This window comes from Rosa rugosa, chromosome 2, assembly GCF_958449725.1.
Source record: "Rosa rugosa chromosome 2, drRosRugo1.1, whole genome shotgun sequence".
NCBI classification, from domain to species: domain Eukaryota; kingdom Viridiplantae; phylum Streptophyta; class Magnoliopsida; order Rosales; family Rosaceae; genus Rosa; species Rosa rugosa.
In genome coordinates, this window is record NC_084821.1 from 36,212,343 (window position 1) to 36,228,207 (window position 15,865).

At 38.1% G+C, this 15,865-nt stretch overlaps 1 protein-coding gene and 2 long non-coding RNA genes across 6 annotated transcripts; 2 read left to right on the forward strand and 1 right to left on the reverse strand.

The window, feature by feature from the left end:
- Positions 1 to 614: 614 nt before the first annotated feature.
- Positions 615 to 1,473, reverse strand: LOC133732933 (putative germin-like protein 9-2). Its single transcript, XM_062160542.1, has one exon. It carries the CDS (start codon positions 1,425 to 1,427, stop codon positions 804 to 806), a length of 624 nt encoding a protein of 207 aa, XP_062016526.1. The 5' UTR covers positions 1,428 to 1,473; the 3' UTR covers positions 615 to 803.
- An 8,154-nt stretch (positions 1,474 to 9,627) lies between these two features.
- Positions 9,628 to 12,534, forward strand: LOC133733846 (uncharacterized). 4 transcript variants are annotated; one of them, XR_009857934.1, is made up of 5 exons: positions 9,628 to 10,116; positions 10,212 to 10,296; positions 10,683 to 10,823; positions 11,474 to 11,573; positions 12,330 to 12,534. It is a non-coding gene; the product is annotated as an uncharacterized LOC133733846 (long non-coding RNA). The 4 variants fall into 4 exon arrangements; XR_009857935.1 differs by having other exon boundaries at positions 12,352 to 12,532; XR_009857933.1 differs by lacking the exon at positions 12,330 to 12,534 and adding an exon at positions 12,009 to 12,087.
- Positions 12,535 to 13,234: 700 nt separating this feature from the next.
- LOC133728285 (uncharacterized) lies at positions 13,235 to 14,317 on the forward strand. The gene is made up of 2 exons (XR_009855773.1): positions 13,235 to 13,402; positions 14,035 to 14,317. It is a non-coding gene; the product is annotated as an uncharacterized LOC133728285 (long non-coding RNA).
- Positions 14,318 to 15,865: the final 1,548 nt, after the last annotated feature.

Below are 15,865 nucleotides of genomic sequence, written 5' to 3' on the forward strand. Positions count from 1 at the left end.
ATTTATTTAGGACCACGTGTAAATCGAGCTCGAGGAGGTAGTGGCGGCAGTGGTTAGTGAATTTGGCTAGAGTATGGCTTTGATTAGGGGGCGGTGATTGTCGTCAGGGTCGATCTCACGTTCGAGGCCGAAATCGAAATTCTTGAAGAGGATGCCAGAGTGGTGGAGGCCAGGCAAGCATACGGGAAGACGTTCAGAACAACGTCGCCTGGGAGCGTCAAGAACACGGAATTCATTTTGTAATGGTCAAACGGGCTTGGTTAACCGGGATGGGGGGGGGGGGGGGGGGAAGAGCTGTCAGTGGCAGTTTTTGTAATTATTGTTATTTATAGTGTCAGGGTGCTAAGGGGTGACCTAAATTATTTTAAGTCATTTTTTACCTAAAGTATCATAAGGCACATCTAAGTGACATTTCTTTATATTATTTTAAGAAGAAAATAAAATTATATTTCAAGTTTTATGTGAATGCCTGATTTCAATTGTTCGCCTCATGCCTCCTAAAAATCAGGAATGATGTTCATGCATCCCTATTATTTCAGAAATATTAATTGAAATCATTTTGCGATTTACAATGGAGTTCAACAGACTCACAAAGAAAGTCAGACTCACAAATAGATCAAATAAAAAGTGGAACTGTATAATTGATGATAAATGAATTGTGAGAAATGTTTTTAAAACTTTAACAGTAACACAGGTTGCTGAATATCCTTCCAGCTTATTGAGGGTATTTATTCAAATAGGAAAATCATAACAAGTAAAACAGAACCAGCAAGCCATATTAACTAATTATATTAATCTTCTCCTCATGGCTTGGGAGCGAGACCAGCCTTAAGCTTTTGAATGGTAGATACGTCAGTCTTGAAGGACAAAGCCAAGACATTGTCATCGATGTTGGTGGCGAACAAAGTGGAAGGAATTGACACAGTTCCTGCACTTGCACTTCCAAAAGCAGAAATTGCTATAGCTGGGCTTTCTGAGTCAGCATTGTATTGGAAGTGTACAAGTCCCTTGGGAAAAACAAACAGGTCACCTACCTGAAGAGTCTGAGTAAAGAGGTTGTTTTTTGTGTCGACAAAGCCAACTTCAAGGGAACCGCCAACAAGGAAGAGGAGCTCAGCAGAGCGAGGATGAGTGTGAGGTGGGTTAGTAGTGCCAGAAGGGAATTCAAGTACTGCATATGAAACACTCTGACCATTAAGAGCAGGGAACTCAGCGGAGGTTGCCTTCAGAACTGTGAAGTTTTTGGGATCTTCTTGAAAGATAACACGCATGCCGGTGTATGTGAAGAAGTTTCCATCTACTGTTCTATTTGGGGGCGCAATGAAGTCACTAAGAATATCTGGATCTCCGGCCATTGCCATTTCAGCGATTGCAAGAGAACAGATTATTAGTGAGAAGAATTTTATGGTTGAAGTTCTCGAGGCCATTTGATTGACTTGTATTGAAATGGGATTGGTATTGTTGGATGTGATAGTACTTCTGAAATGGAGGAAATGCTATTTATAGAGTTTTCAATTGTGTGATTGGAGTTGAACATAGTGTTGCTGCAGGCCGGCCTCCGTATAGTGTCAACTGGCATACTGATGAAAATTACAAAGCATTAATTATTTCTTGTTTCGTTGCTGCAAATTTACAGTTGTTTTCTGTTCCCTCTTGCTGAGGTTGTTGCTTTGTTAGCTTTTTTAGCTACTGTTTCTTGTTGTTTGTCTGGCTTTGTTTGGAGCCTGGTTTCTTCTATATATTCATTCATTTACCAAAAAAAATTTACAGTTGTTTTGTTTCTCTTGATCGAAATAGTTAGATACCAAGAACTTTAAAAAAGACATGTTTTGACTTTTGATCATCTCCATCTATCCTTACTAAACTATAGAATTAATGGAATAGAGTAGAAGCATATGCTCAGATCTTCCTCTCTTTTGGAAAAAAAAAAAAAAAGAGGAAGATCCGTAGCTTCTATGTTCATTGCGGGGTAACAATAATCTTCAAAATTATTGAAGCCTGCTAGCAGCTGCTAGTTCATCAACCACTTGCCGTAGTTAATTAGTGGGAGACTGGGAGCTGCTTGCTTCAAGTACGTACGAAAAGGGAGAGGCTTAATTTGAATTGATACAAGACTAAGTAATAAATCATTGATGGTTTGTAGATGAAAATGCGATAGAAGCAATAGCACGTACAGTCCGACTTTTACATGGAACACAGAGGACGTACATGATAGACAAATACACATGATAAAGGAATGCATAAAAACTGATATTATCTCCTCTATATTAGAATTGGGGCGCGTGCATGAGAGTAATTCCTCATAGATCTTGAGCTGGTTGGTCTCACTGGGAACCATTAACAATTGATACTGTGCCCTAGAGGCTGCTGCCGTTGGGTACAAGTATAACCACTAAATTAAATTGTTAGCGATTAGAAAGCATGGTCAATTTGCTATCGTAAGTTTCACCTTAATGTCAATTTGTTATCTTAGGTTTTATATATTTCAGCAAATGCGTTACCTTAAGTCAGGGGCGGAACTAGGATTTGAAACTTGGGCCGGGGGTGTCGAGACTTGAATATAAGTTTTCGACATGATAATTTTAACTTTTTATTTTTAGTAAGATAGTATTATTATTTAAAAAATAAGAAAAAATATGTATCAAAAACAATATCTCCATGCACAAATCATTAATTTTTTTTATTATCCCAGCTTACAAAAAGAAAGAGATCAAATATATGTAACCGAAAGAAAGGAAAAAATCAACATATCTTAATCACAAGATAATGAAGAAAATAATTAACTCATTGACTTCATTATTTCTCAAAAATAAAAACAATTTGCTGTTCTATTAAGTAAACAATTTACTATATCTCATGTGGGCCAAGTTAAAATTGTTTTGAGAATTGGGGGGTTGCATTAAGAACAATTCTTAGGTTCACTCCTAGGGTGAACGAGCAAATTCACCCCATTGTCGATTAACATACTTTTACTTAATAAATTCATAATCCAACGGTCCATATCTTAAATAAACCTTTAAAGATCATCTTTGTAAAAAATCAATCGAATCAGAAATCGTTTAATTATCTAATTGAATCAAACAAATAGATGGTTTTAACAACACTTACTACTATTATGATGAACCGTTCATGTATTTCATAGAAATGAATAACTAAAAAGTTTTCAATTTGATTGGTTTTTTACAGAGCTAATCTTTGTATGATATTATACAACATGAATGGTCAGATTAGGAAATTATAAAGTTATTATGCCTTAATCGACAATGGGGGTGAATATGCTCGTTCACCCTAGGGGTGAACCTAAGAATTGTTCTTGAATTAAACACTCCATATGTTAATTATACACTCTTTAGCTGCAAAAACCGTAACATCGGTCCGCCTCTGCCTTACGTTTTATATATTTCAGCGAATTTTTCATTTAATAAAGATATATTTCAGCGAATTTAGGTTTTCAAAATTAGCCACTTGCTACCAATCTGTCAACTTAATTAATTTTCGCCAGTTCCTTGTGTACCATTAACACAAACAGCAAAAGTAGACTAAAAAAAATCCAGACGTAGCCGCCCTCTTCTCTCTAAACTAGGGTTAGGGTTTTTGACTACGTAACCTCTCTCTCACGTCAATGGCAATTGATGCAATGGCAGCCCGCTTGGCCTCCTCCCTAGCGTTGGCTGATGGCAAGAAACCGGTGGACCTGCGTCCATCCAAAGGACTGAGACAACCCGAAGCTTTCATGGTGGGAAAGCTGCTCGCGGCGCGGGAATACTCCCGTCGCTCTTTCCTTGGCATGTTCCGATCTGCATGGCGGATCAATGGCAGACTGAGCGTTGAAGAAGTTGGAGAAGATGATAGGGTTCTGTTCACTTTCACAGATCCCTCTGATGTGGATAGGGTTTGGCAAGGTGGACCGTGGGGCTACAACAGGGCTCTTGTAGCACTAGCGCCGTACGACGGTATCAGCCCGGCAAGCGAGATACCATTGAAGAAATCATTCTACTGGATGACGCTGCAAGGGGTACCGCCGGCGTTCAGGTCTGAGCGTATTATGCGCCTGATCGGTAGTACGTTGGGAGATTTCAAGGAGTTTGATCGTCCGGCTTTCCGGACCCGAGTCCTGCGCATCAGGGTCGAGATCGACTATGCAAAGCCTCTCTTGTTTCGTCGCCGCTTCTGGGTGGAGGATGAAGTTCAATTCATGGTGTAGTTTCGGTACGATAAGTTGTTTGGCAGATGCGGTACCTGTGGCCTAGTTACCCACGTTGGCCTTCCTTGTTCAGGGCTAGATCTGGAAGAAGATAGTGATACACCAGTTGGAGCGGTGGCGCAGCCCACGGCCTTGGCAATACTACGGGGACAGGAAAACCCTAATAACAATAGGGTGGTGGTAAACAATCAAACCTTGATCTTCAAGGCTCAGATACCAAATAGCATACCAGAAGCTTTACTTCCCCAATCTGTGGTGGCCATGCGTCATCAAAGACAGGTGCAAATTCGAGAACTGAGAGAGCCAAGAATCAATGGAGATCCAATTACAGGACAAAGGCGAAGCAGGGAAAATGATGAGGTAGTTATTTCTCCAAAAAAATTACGCTTAAGTCTTGCTATTGGGAAGAAAAATTTGGATGCAGTGACTATGGGTTTATTGGAGGGGCCTTCCAACAACAGTGATCAACCAAAGAGAAAAAGAGGATGCCCTGTTGGAAGTGTGAATAAGCTGCCTTATGGAACAGCAGGAAAAGGAAAAAAGAAAGACGGTGAACCTGAAAAGACAAAGAGCAAAAAGACCAACCTGATGCCGAGGTTGTTAGCTGCTGAGGAGCCTGAAACTAGTACTAGCTCTAACCCTAAGGGGAAAGAGATGGTACTTGCTTAAGGTACAAAATTTCAAGACATTCTGAACTTCAAGCCTTCTCAAGTGGGAGTGATTTCTATATACTTTCTAAGATGTTTCTAATTGATATGTGTACCACAATTGAGTGCTGGTAGATTAGACTAGATGAATGATTTTGCCTTAGGAAGTGAGATTATTCTTGCTTAGTTTGTTGGCTTGCTGTTTCAGCGAGTGACCATTTAGACTTTAATGAGTTTAGGTGTGACTTAGATAGGACATCCGGTTTGTTCCGGCTCTTCTTATGTAAGTTCTGTTAGACTCTGGCCTGTTTGTTCATGGCTTTGATATCTAATAAAATCAAATCCTTTCAAAAAAAAAAATTTAACACAAACATCAACAATCTTGGTCAAAACAAAACTACCAAAATATTCCAACGTGTTGTCCACATATTAATATTTGGACTGGGGAATTCATATAAACAAGTTAATTTAATGGAAGCGTAGCAGATTGTCTAATTTTAAAAACCTATGCAGCAAATTGGTTTAATTAACACCTAGATCGAGTATCAATTTGGCACTAAAATAAAACCTAGGACCAACACTGGTTTCTTTTTGCGAACAACATCTCTTTCTCATCAATCCATAAACAAAGTCGATTATCTAACCCTGAAAAATTTTAGAGAGCGTAAACAATCCATGTTTAGTTATCTGACCTAGCAGCCGCTCTGCTAGGGTGAGGTTGAAATTTTTTTCTTTTCAATCTAGAACTTCATCCATGTTAATGGATGCCTTCCCATTCGTGGGGTTTGATAGTGGTTCCTTAGCCCAGAGGTGTCTGGTTTCTTCTTGTTTTGGGCATTTCAAGAAGGAGGTGGGGCGGATCCGAGCTGGTGATATTGCGGGTTTTGGCTCGATGTGGTTGCGTTCTGGTACTGGTGGTGGTGTTCTTGGTGGCGGGTCTTCTAATCCCCGTACGGACAACAGTGGGCGGTGCAGCCAATCAAGAAGAACCGAGGTCGGATTTGGGATCCCGATTCGTGAGGTAGGATGGGCAGCGTTGCTACAGGTGACTGTTGTTGGTGATGGCGACCTTTCTAGTGGCGGTCGAACTCTGGTCTGGGACTGATCCGGGGATTCTGTCGGAGGCTTCAATGAGGACGGTGGCGTTGAAGATGGCGGCGGCGGCGGTTTGGTGATGGGACAAGCTGCTGCGCTGGGTGTCCTTAGCAGAGTTGGTTGGGTCTGGGCCCTCTCATGGGCTTGGGTTTCAATCTTTGCTAGGGTTTGGCTTGCATTTTTCATATTTGTTTTTTATTTTATTATGATGGATGAGGAATTTGCATCCTCATCTATTAGCAATATTTAAATTTCATTTGGGTCGCAAAACCTAGTTGCTCGGTTGTTATATTTATTTAAACTGCTTCTGAGCTTTCTAGGTTTTGTTAGAATAAAGGTGCGTGAACTTCCTTAAAAGGTGGGTGTACCCGGGAGTGCGAGGTTCTGTTTTTTTCTAGAATAGGTCCTTTGTATGTCCTAAAGGACGACTCTTTCTGTTGGCCCCTCAAGGGTGTGTCGTTTCTGGTACTGCTTGCTGAATTATAAAATTGACTGACCGCCTTCGATTCAAAAAAAAAAAATCAATCCATAAACAAAACCCTTTGGTCTTCTCCTCTTCTTTCTATTATTTTTCTTTATCTTCAAATAAGGAAAAATTTAAGGGTGGTTCTAGTTAGACCTCCAAATTTGCTATTTGGACCTCCAATACTTAGTACACCTCCAATTTACTTTTTAGAATACTTGAAAAGCTAAGTAGACCTTCTTATTTTTACCAAAACACTCTTGAATATGAGATACAACAATCTGTTACTCTACTTTTTATCTGTATTTTCAATCACGAGAAGAAGAATAAATCAAAATCACATGATATTGCTCTCTTATGAGTAAGTCTCTCCTCGACCAAAATTAATCAGAGGGTTGGTTCTCGATCTTGACATGTTGCTGGAATCCATTTGAATTTGCTAAAGAAGGATTTCAAGGGTTTTGGGTTAGAAGATCGAGTAATAACTATATCATAATATTTAATTAATTTAGTTTAAGGAAATTCCAAATCAGATTGTTTTTAATTTACTTTTGTATTCAATGATAATTATTATTTTTATTAATTGGTTTAGGTAAATTATAAAACTATATAGGCAATATAAGGAAATTCTGGAAAAAAAAATTAATTGAATGTTATATTTGGGGGAGGTAAGAAGAGTATTTGGTTTTTTTTCTATTTTTCTCTCTGTCATTTAGATCCCACAATATGTGGCAGTCTATTTTTTTTTTTTATGGAAATAAAATACTTAAAGAAGGAAGCCTCTTGGGCAACCGATGCTTACAACGTCAAACATTAAGGCTCTAGAAGCCTCACTAGGAACCCTATCACTTTAGAACATAGGAGAAGTAGCATCATGTCCAAAATTTGCAATGGCATCAGCTACAAAGTTTGCTTCCCTATAGATATGCTTAAAGGAAATTTGAGAAAAGGAAGTTGCAATAGTTATACTGTCTTCAATCATTTTTGACCAGTCTCCAAGGTGGGATCACTACTCCATTAACTGCATCAATAACCAGCTTTGAGTCTCCTTCAACTTCAACTCACTACTAGAATAAGTTAATCACACGACAGTCATCACACAACACATGAGTTTTTGCTGTTGTCTGAGTTAATCAGACGACAGATTTTTTAAACCAGTCGTTTCACCCTCTACTCATCCAACACATCGTTATTTGTTAAATTTGAGAGATTTCAGACAACAGTTATAAGGACATCTGTTGTCTGAATAATGGAAACAATTAATTTACATTTATTTTTTTCCACTCAAAACCAAAATCTTGTTTCCTTCCCTTAGCTAAAAAACCAAGATCTCTCCAAAAAAAAAAAAACCAAGAACTCCCACCCAAACCGCTCTCGGCCTCTTTGGAATCGCCAAAATCGTGTTCCCTCCCTTTGCTAAAAAATTAGGTCATATTCTCCCGGGAAATTCGTCCAAACAGTGTCTGAACTTTTCCAGACTATTAATTTTCATACCTATACTTTGAAAAATGTCATAATGGTACCTGAAGTTTTGGCCCCGACCTAATTTCTGTACCTAGCAACAGTAAAGTCGTCAAGGGTGTTAAATTTTGAGGGGTAAATCTGGAACTTCAGGTATTCTCAAGGGAAAATCTTCTAAACAGTGTCTGAACTTTTCCAGACTATTAATTTTCATACCTATACTTTGAAAAATATCAAAATGGTACCTGACGATTTAAGCCTGACCCAATATTCATACCTAGGAACAGTAAAACGGTTGACTCCGTTGAACAGTACCAGAAAAGTATGCCAATAACTACCATGCCCAATACGAGATTCAAATACCAATATCAACATGGTATACCTAGATCTAAATATTCATATACCCGTATCCAGAAGAACTCAGGAAGATACGCGTACGATGCCAGACCACCGCCAACAGCCGTGCTCAGACCCATACTTGATCGGAACCCGACCTTCATCTACATCGACGACCTGAATTCGGAATCGTCCTCCGACACCCCAGAACCTGACTTAGGGTCCCGCGTCAAGGCTTTCTAGCAGATTGCCCAAACTACGACATCCCGTTTTGACAGAGATCGGAATCGCTTCGCCATTCCATTTCTGACAGAGATCGGACCCAGACTTGACCCAAAGTGGAATTACCAAAATTTCAGATTCCTTTGTTATTAGACTCGTCGGATTCCAACCTAAAGCATTGAAATTTCCTTGTGCATCCACCCAAATAATCTCCATGATTCCAATTATCTGGTGAACTAGGCTTAAAACCGAGCAAACACTTGCAAACCAAACCATTTTTGCTGTTATAGCTACCAAAATTTCCACATGCATCTACCTAATCACGACTTTTCTTTCCTTCTTCTCTGTTGTCTTCTCCCAAACCCATCAAAAAAAGAAAAATTGAAATTGATTTCAGCTGCAAATAATTGAATTTGATTTTTTGGATTGTGGGTTTTGGGATTTTTGATTGAAATCGAAGCAGAGAAGATGCTGGAGAAGATCGCGTTGCCGGCGAAGCCATCACTGAGAGGGAATAATTGGGTGGTTGACGCCTCACATTGTGGATTCGATCTGTACTAGCGAATTCCAACATATCTTCTAGTACCAGAGCTTCTGTTAGGAGTAAAGAACCCGAGTTCAATTTTTTCTCCTGATAGAAAACTGAGGTAGGTAGCTGAGTTCTGCGGCTCTCAACTGCTTTGGAATCAACTCCCATATTCGAAGTTGCGATCGGATCATACATCTATAGATGTAAGACGAAGACCTTTGACTTCGAGGTCTGGGGGGCAATGTTTGAACCCAACGGTAGTTATTGGCATACTTTTCTGGTACTGTTCAACGGAGTCAACGGTTTTACTGTTCCTGGGTATGAATATTGGGTCGGGCTTAAATCGTCAGGTACCATTTTGATATTTTTCAAAGTATAGGTATGAAAATTAATAGTCTGGAAAAGTTCAGACACTGTTTGGAAGATTTTCTCTTGAGAATACCTGAAGTTCCAGATTTACCCCTCAAAATTTAACGCCGTTGACGACTTTACTGTTGCTAGGTACGGAAATTGGGTCGGGGCCAAAACTTCAGGTACCATTATGACATTTTTCAAAGTATAGGTATGAAAATTAATAGTCTGGAAAAGTTCAGACACTGTTTGGACGAATTTCCCTATTCTCCCACCCAAAATCGTGTTCCCTCCCTTAGCTTAAAAATTAGGTCATTCTCCCACCCAAAATCGCTCTCAGCCTCTCTGACTCACCAAAATCGTGTTCCCTCCCTTAGCTAAAAAATTAGGTCATTCTCCCACCCAAAATCGCTCTCAGCCTTTCTTTCCCTCACCATTGCTCTCAGCCTTACTCTGACTCACTATCAATCCCCCTCACCCTCAATCCAGTTCACCCTTTCACCCTCGTCAAGCCTCTATCTCACTCACTCTCGCTCTCACTCACACTCGATACACTCTCAGTGGGCTGTCTCCGTCGACCGAGACTCACCCTCGTTCTTCTTGGTTTAAATCTTCTGGGTTTCATAACTCAATTTGTTCTTAAAGACCTTTCTATTTCTCTCCCTTCCAATTCAAGACCCTTTTGATTCTTCCTCACCTTTTGTCGCCACTGTTGCTCTAAAACTTTGATGGGTTCTCTCTAATTCCAACTCTTCTGCATGGGGTCTTTCTGGAGCTGCTGAGCTTTTTGACTTGAGGGGGCTCAAAGGTGATCAAACTCCGTCTCTTTTTGGTGTTGTAAGAATCATGCTTTTCATATTAGATTTTGATTATTCAGTGGCTCAATTTAAATTGATTATTCAGTGACTTCAACCTCCGATATAGCAGAGAGAGAAGACTGCGTCTTCTACAGACCAACTCGTTTCCGGAAACGAAGCCCCAATTTGAGGTTATTTCTAGGGATTTGATCTAATTTTCTTCACAATTATACTTGAATATGCAATTTGATTGCCTTTCCCTTGCTATGTGTTTGTATGCAAATGTTAAGTTTTCGATGGCATGAGAATTGAAGAGACCGTAGATGCAATGTACAATTTGGAATAAAAGTAACTGAAAGATACATTTTTTTTTTTAATGAGTTGTTGAGTCTGTTTATGTGTTTGTGAATTTTGTGTATGAGGGCTCTGATCGTGTTCAATGAAATTAGGGTATCGTTCCTCTGTAATTGATGGGCTTGTTTGTTGGATGAAACTAAACCAGTTCACATTCTATTGAAGATGATGGTGGTAATTATAGGAAACTATGAAACTTGATGGTTTAGCAATCACTTTTCAGGTTCCAACAGGTGAAACCTTGACTTTTGGTGATGATAGCTTTATGAGTTTTGAGGAGACTGGTGTCAAAGAAGTTCGGAAAGCTGCATTTGTTCTTGTTGCTGGAGGACTTGGGGAACGTCTGGGATACAACGGAATTAAGGTTTATAATCTACTGACTATTTCAATACTTAGTTTTCCCCATGAATATCCATGTTTTCTTGTGCATGTCATCAATCAAGAGAACTTGATATACTCGTTATGCTAATTATATCTGATAGGAGTGACGGCTTTGTCTGTCCTATCTTAATTGGCTTACTTCATTCTTATCTCCTTTCTGTAGCTCCAAGTTTTTTCTTCTTGACTTGCATGTTTTGATTCTTTTCCATCTAGCATCTTCCTTCTGAACCAAATGTCTTGTTAGTCAAGAAGACTGAACCCCTGGATTCATTGAACATGGTCAGATTAGGTTTCTGAATCATTTGCTTGTTGGTGCTGGATTAAGCTGTCCGGCGATGCATTTTTTTTTTTCTGTCATCAATTTCTTCTTTTGTATTCTTGAGGTGTGCTATGTTCTCATATGGACATGTTTGTTGATCATATATTCCCCGAAGACTGTAGGTCTTGGTCAAACTTGTACACAATTTCCATGATTATATCAGGTATCTGTCTGATAAGTAGCTTGCAATGGGTCTATTCCTGGAGTGAAATAGATGCCAGTGGCTTTATGTGAAAAATTTTACATATCAATAGGGCTGATATGGATTAAAAGTGGTCCCAACATATTTTTTATTATCATTTTACATTTTGCAGGTTGCTCTTCCCAGAGAGACGACCACAGGAGCGTGTTTTTTACAACATTATATCGAGACAATATTGGCTCTTCAAGATGCTAGCTGTCAACTCGCAGAAGGTTTGTCACTAGCTCAGTGTCACATAATATGTGGTTAGAGATTGTAGGATCTACCTTAGAAATATTTCCCCATTTCTACTTTATAGCACATTATGAATCTGAACTACAAGATAGTTAGAATCCAATGTCCACCCAGAACTGGTATGGAGCAGCATTCTGGGTCAGGTGATAGCTCTGGTTTTGACCTATAAAAATCCATTTCTGTTTGCTTCATATATTGGGAAATTTACTACATTTGATAAGTACTTCTAAATACTAGATAATCTCAGAAAAATAGATAAAGATTAGATGTTAGAAAGATACTTTTATCATGAGACATGATAAGATGCCACTTGGCAGAGAAGCAAACACGGTGCTGTTTGTTTTCTTTTTCCTGATATGATGTAAGGAATGAGAAAAAGCTAATCCTCTAATTTTCTTCCTTTCTTTTATTAGGGAGTGTATGATTCAAGTTGGAATCTTTTGGGAGGAGTGTATGTTTTGAACTCAGGACATTAGATTTGGGCAGAGCAAGTTTAGTCGGTGAATTAGACATGTTGAAAAAGCCCCAGTTTTTATTGCTGGAAATCCCTTTTCGTTTGAAACGCGGGGTTGGATGTGGCCTTCTATTCTTGAGAAGGTTGTAGGGAGAAATCGAATTATGAGCGAGTTTATTTCTTTTGGAGAAGTAGGGGTTTGGTTATATCATTCCCCTTTAAACGCTTGTGATATAGTTGGAAGGACTGAATTTTATTGATTTACATTTAATAAGAATAGTTCACTGTGTTTTTTGGACAAGCCTCTTCCTCTATGGAAACAAGAGCATAAGATATGCTTCCGAATTCAAATAAGAAAAGAAGAGAAGAAAGAGGAGAATTTGGCAGCTTTATGTAGATTTTATTGGTGTAAAACTTGTTAGCTTAATTTTTTTCTCCAGGAATTATTACTCCAAGATCTAATGTGTTTATATCTCATACCATCGGGCAGTGCATTTATTCAAAATTTGTGATCATTAGCTGAATTGTAATTTCAATAAATAAGCATGGGCTTTCGAACTCTCAACAATTGTGGCATTGGATGGTCTCTAGTGTGGGAATCAAGTTTATCTGTTTTTATCTTTAAGTTTTGTTACAGGTTAACTAGATGTATGTGTTTTTGTTAACATTGAATTTATTGTAATAGAATACCTACATTTAAAGAAGCTCTCCTTTGGTTTTTATTAATATTGGTGTTTATATAGCTACTAAAGGTATATGGTATAGGCATTGGGTGATAGCATGCATGTTGATTTATAATTTCAGCCTTGCCTAGAGTTGTTTTTAATAGTTCATCTATTGCTCTTGATAGGGAAGGTTGGTTGGTATCTAAAGATCTGAGGGTTGAAGAAGGTTAGCTGGTATCGCTGGGCTGAGTTAAGCTTGCTATCCTTAAGGTATGTCTCTTAATTTCTTCTCTGAACATGACCTTATAGATAGGACTCATGCCTTGTAGTTTGCTGCTTGTGGTTGTGAGTTATGTGATGTATATATGCCTTCTGGTTTGCTGGTTGTGCTTTTGAGTTATGGGATCGATGTATATATGCCTTGCATTAAAGCTTAGAGATGTTAATTTTATAAATGGTTTACATTTGGACAATAAAACAGAATATTGTGCGGTACAATTTATGAAACAGTTTTTATAATTTTAGTTCTAAGAAGTTGACTATTCTAGATTTTTTTTTGCATAGTTGGTATTTAATATAATATTTTTAGGGTATTCCGGAGCAAAAGACCGACAAGGATTGTGGATATTTTATAATGAGATACATGAAGGAAATAGTGGAGGATAAAAACTTGGACTTTTTCAGCAAGGTAAGCAAAACTAGTTGAGGTCGCTTGGATTATGGTTATTGAAATATGGGTTACTGTGATTTTGCACAATTGAGTTCTATAGATTCTTTTTAGGAATTATGGGTTACTGTGATTATACTCTTTTGCACAATTGAAATATGGGTTACTGTGATTTTGCACAATTGAGTTCTATAGATTCTTTTTAGGAATTATGGGTTACTGTGATTATAGACTCTTTTGCACAATTGAAATATGGGTTACTGTGATTTTGCACAATTGAGTTCTATAGATTCTTTTTAGGAATTATGGGTTACTGTGATTACTGTGAAATATGGGTTACTGTGATTATAGACTCTTTTGCACAATTGAAATATGGGTTACTGTGATTTTGCACAATTGAGTTCTATAGATTCTTTTTAGGAATTATGGGTTACTGTGATTACTGTGAAATATGGGTTACTGTGATTATAGACTCTTTTGCACAATTGAAATAGGGGTTACTGTGATTTTGCACAATTGAGTTCTATATGTTCTATATATATATATATATATATATATGTATATGTTGCATAGATTCATTGTTGCACAATTGAGTTCTATAGATTCTTTTTAGGAATTATGTCAACTACTAAGTACAAACCATTTTGTTTCAGTGGGAGAGAAGAAGTAAAGCAGCATATTTCCAGGAGGATATTGATGTGGTCAGAACTGAGTGGGCAAAGTTTGTGGTTAAAACATATATGTAAGATTTGTGTTGGTACTTCTTGGAGACCTAGTTCAAAGTTTGTGGTTATTTTTGGTTGGACAGGATCAGTAGCTAGTACTTTGAATTGATATGTAAGAAATACTTTAACAATTGGGTACTCTATTTCTAGTTTCGGTGTGTTTTGGCAATGTATGACAATGATGTGCTATAGTAAATGACATTTGAACCAATTTGTGTTTCATATTTGTCTATTTCCAGAATCAGTACCCGTAGTGCTTATTCAATTCAAACAACATATATAAGGCTATTAATTATGGTAGTACAGTATCATCAGACAACACATAAATTTACACACATAATACCTATTGTCTGAGGAACATTCACACAACAGTTTTACTAAAGGACACATTGTGTGCAATTCCTTGCAACGACATGACCACACTATCACTGATGTCTGAGGTTCATTTCAGACAACAGATGCTTCCGGCACATTGTTATCTCATACGCATTCAGACAACACTTACATCTCGCAAACTGTTATCTTAAATAAATTTCAGACAACAGGGGAAAAAAGTATCTGTAGTCTGAGGTTCATTTCAGACAACAGATTCTTCCGGCACATTGTTATCTCATACGCATTCAGACAACACATGCATCTCGAAAACTGTTATCTTAAATAAATTTCAGACAACAGGGGAAAAAAGTATCTGTAGTCTGAGGTTCATTTCAGACAACAGATTCTTCCGGCACATTGTTATCTCATACGCATTCAGACAACACATGCATCTCGAAAACTGTTATCTTAAATAAATTTCAGACAACAGGAGAAAAAAGTATCTGTAGTCTGAGGTTCATTTCAGACAACAGATTCTTCCGGCACATTGTTATCTCATACGCATTCAGACAACACATGCATCTCGAAAACTGTTATCTTAAATAAATTTCAGACAACAGGAGAAAAAAGTATCTGTAGTCTGAGGTTCATTTCAGACAACACCAAAATAACAAGCTGTTGTCTAAGTTAACACGCATTAGATTTTGGGTAAATTCAGACAACACATTTTGGCTTATATGTGTTGTGTGACTGAGCAACAGACAACTGTTATCGACAGTTGTCTGAACGAGGTCAATCAGACATCAGGCTACTAGACAACAGCAGGTTTTTCATTCAGACAACAGTCGTTCGACAGTTGTCTGATTAACTTTGTGGTATAGTGACTCTAGTAAAAGCTTTGTCTTTGGCCGCAATCAGGCTATCCCTGAGTGCAGTAGCTTCTGCAACATGGGTAGTAGAGTTGCCAACATACTTAGTGGCAGCAATAACTGGTCTTCCATCATGGTCTCTAATAACTAAACCACTAGCAGCTAAATCTCTACTAATTAAACCATCAAAATTGATTTTAACAAAAGAACTAGGAGGAGAAGACCACTTAATTGTGGTTGAAATGTTTGAAGTTTTTTATCCACTAGTACTAGTGTTAAAATCAGCAAAGCTTTTCATTATTGCTTCAACTGACATAACAATTGACATAGCTAGGATTAGCAGAAACTGTTCTGAAAATAACATCGTTTCTAGTCTTCCAAACCTGCCAGCACAAAGTAATAACATTTGCAAATAGATCAACGTTGTAAGGTTCTAGTAAGAAGAGTTCCTCAAAAACTCTTAGATATCTTTCCTCCGAGTCCATGAGATGTTAATAGTACTATGTGGCAGTCTATGAAATAGCCAGATCGTGTAATAATGCATTCTCATATGGTAGTTTCTATGACACATGAGC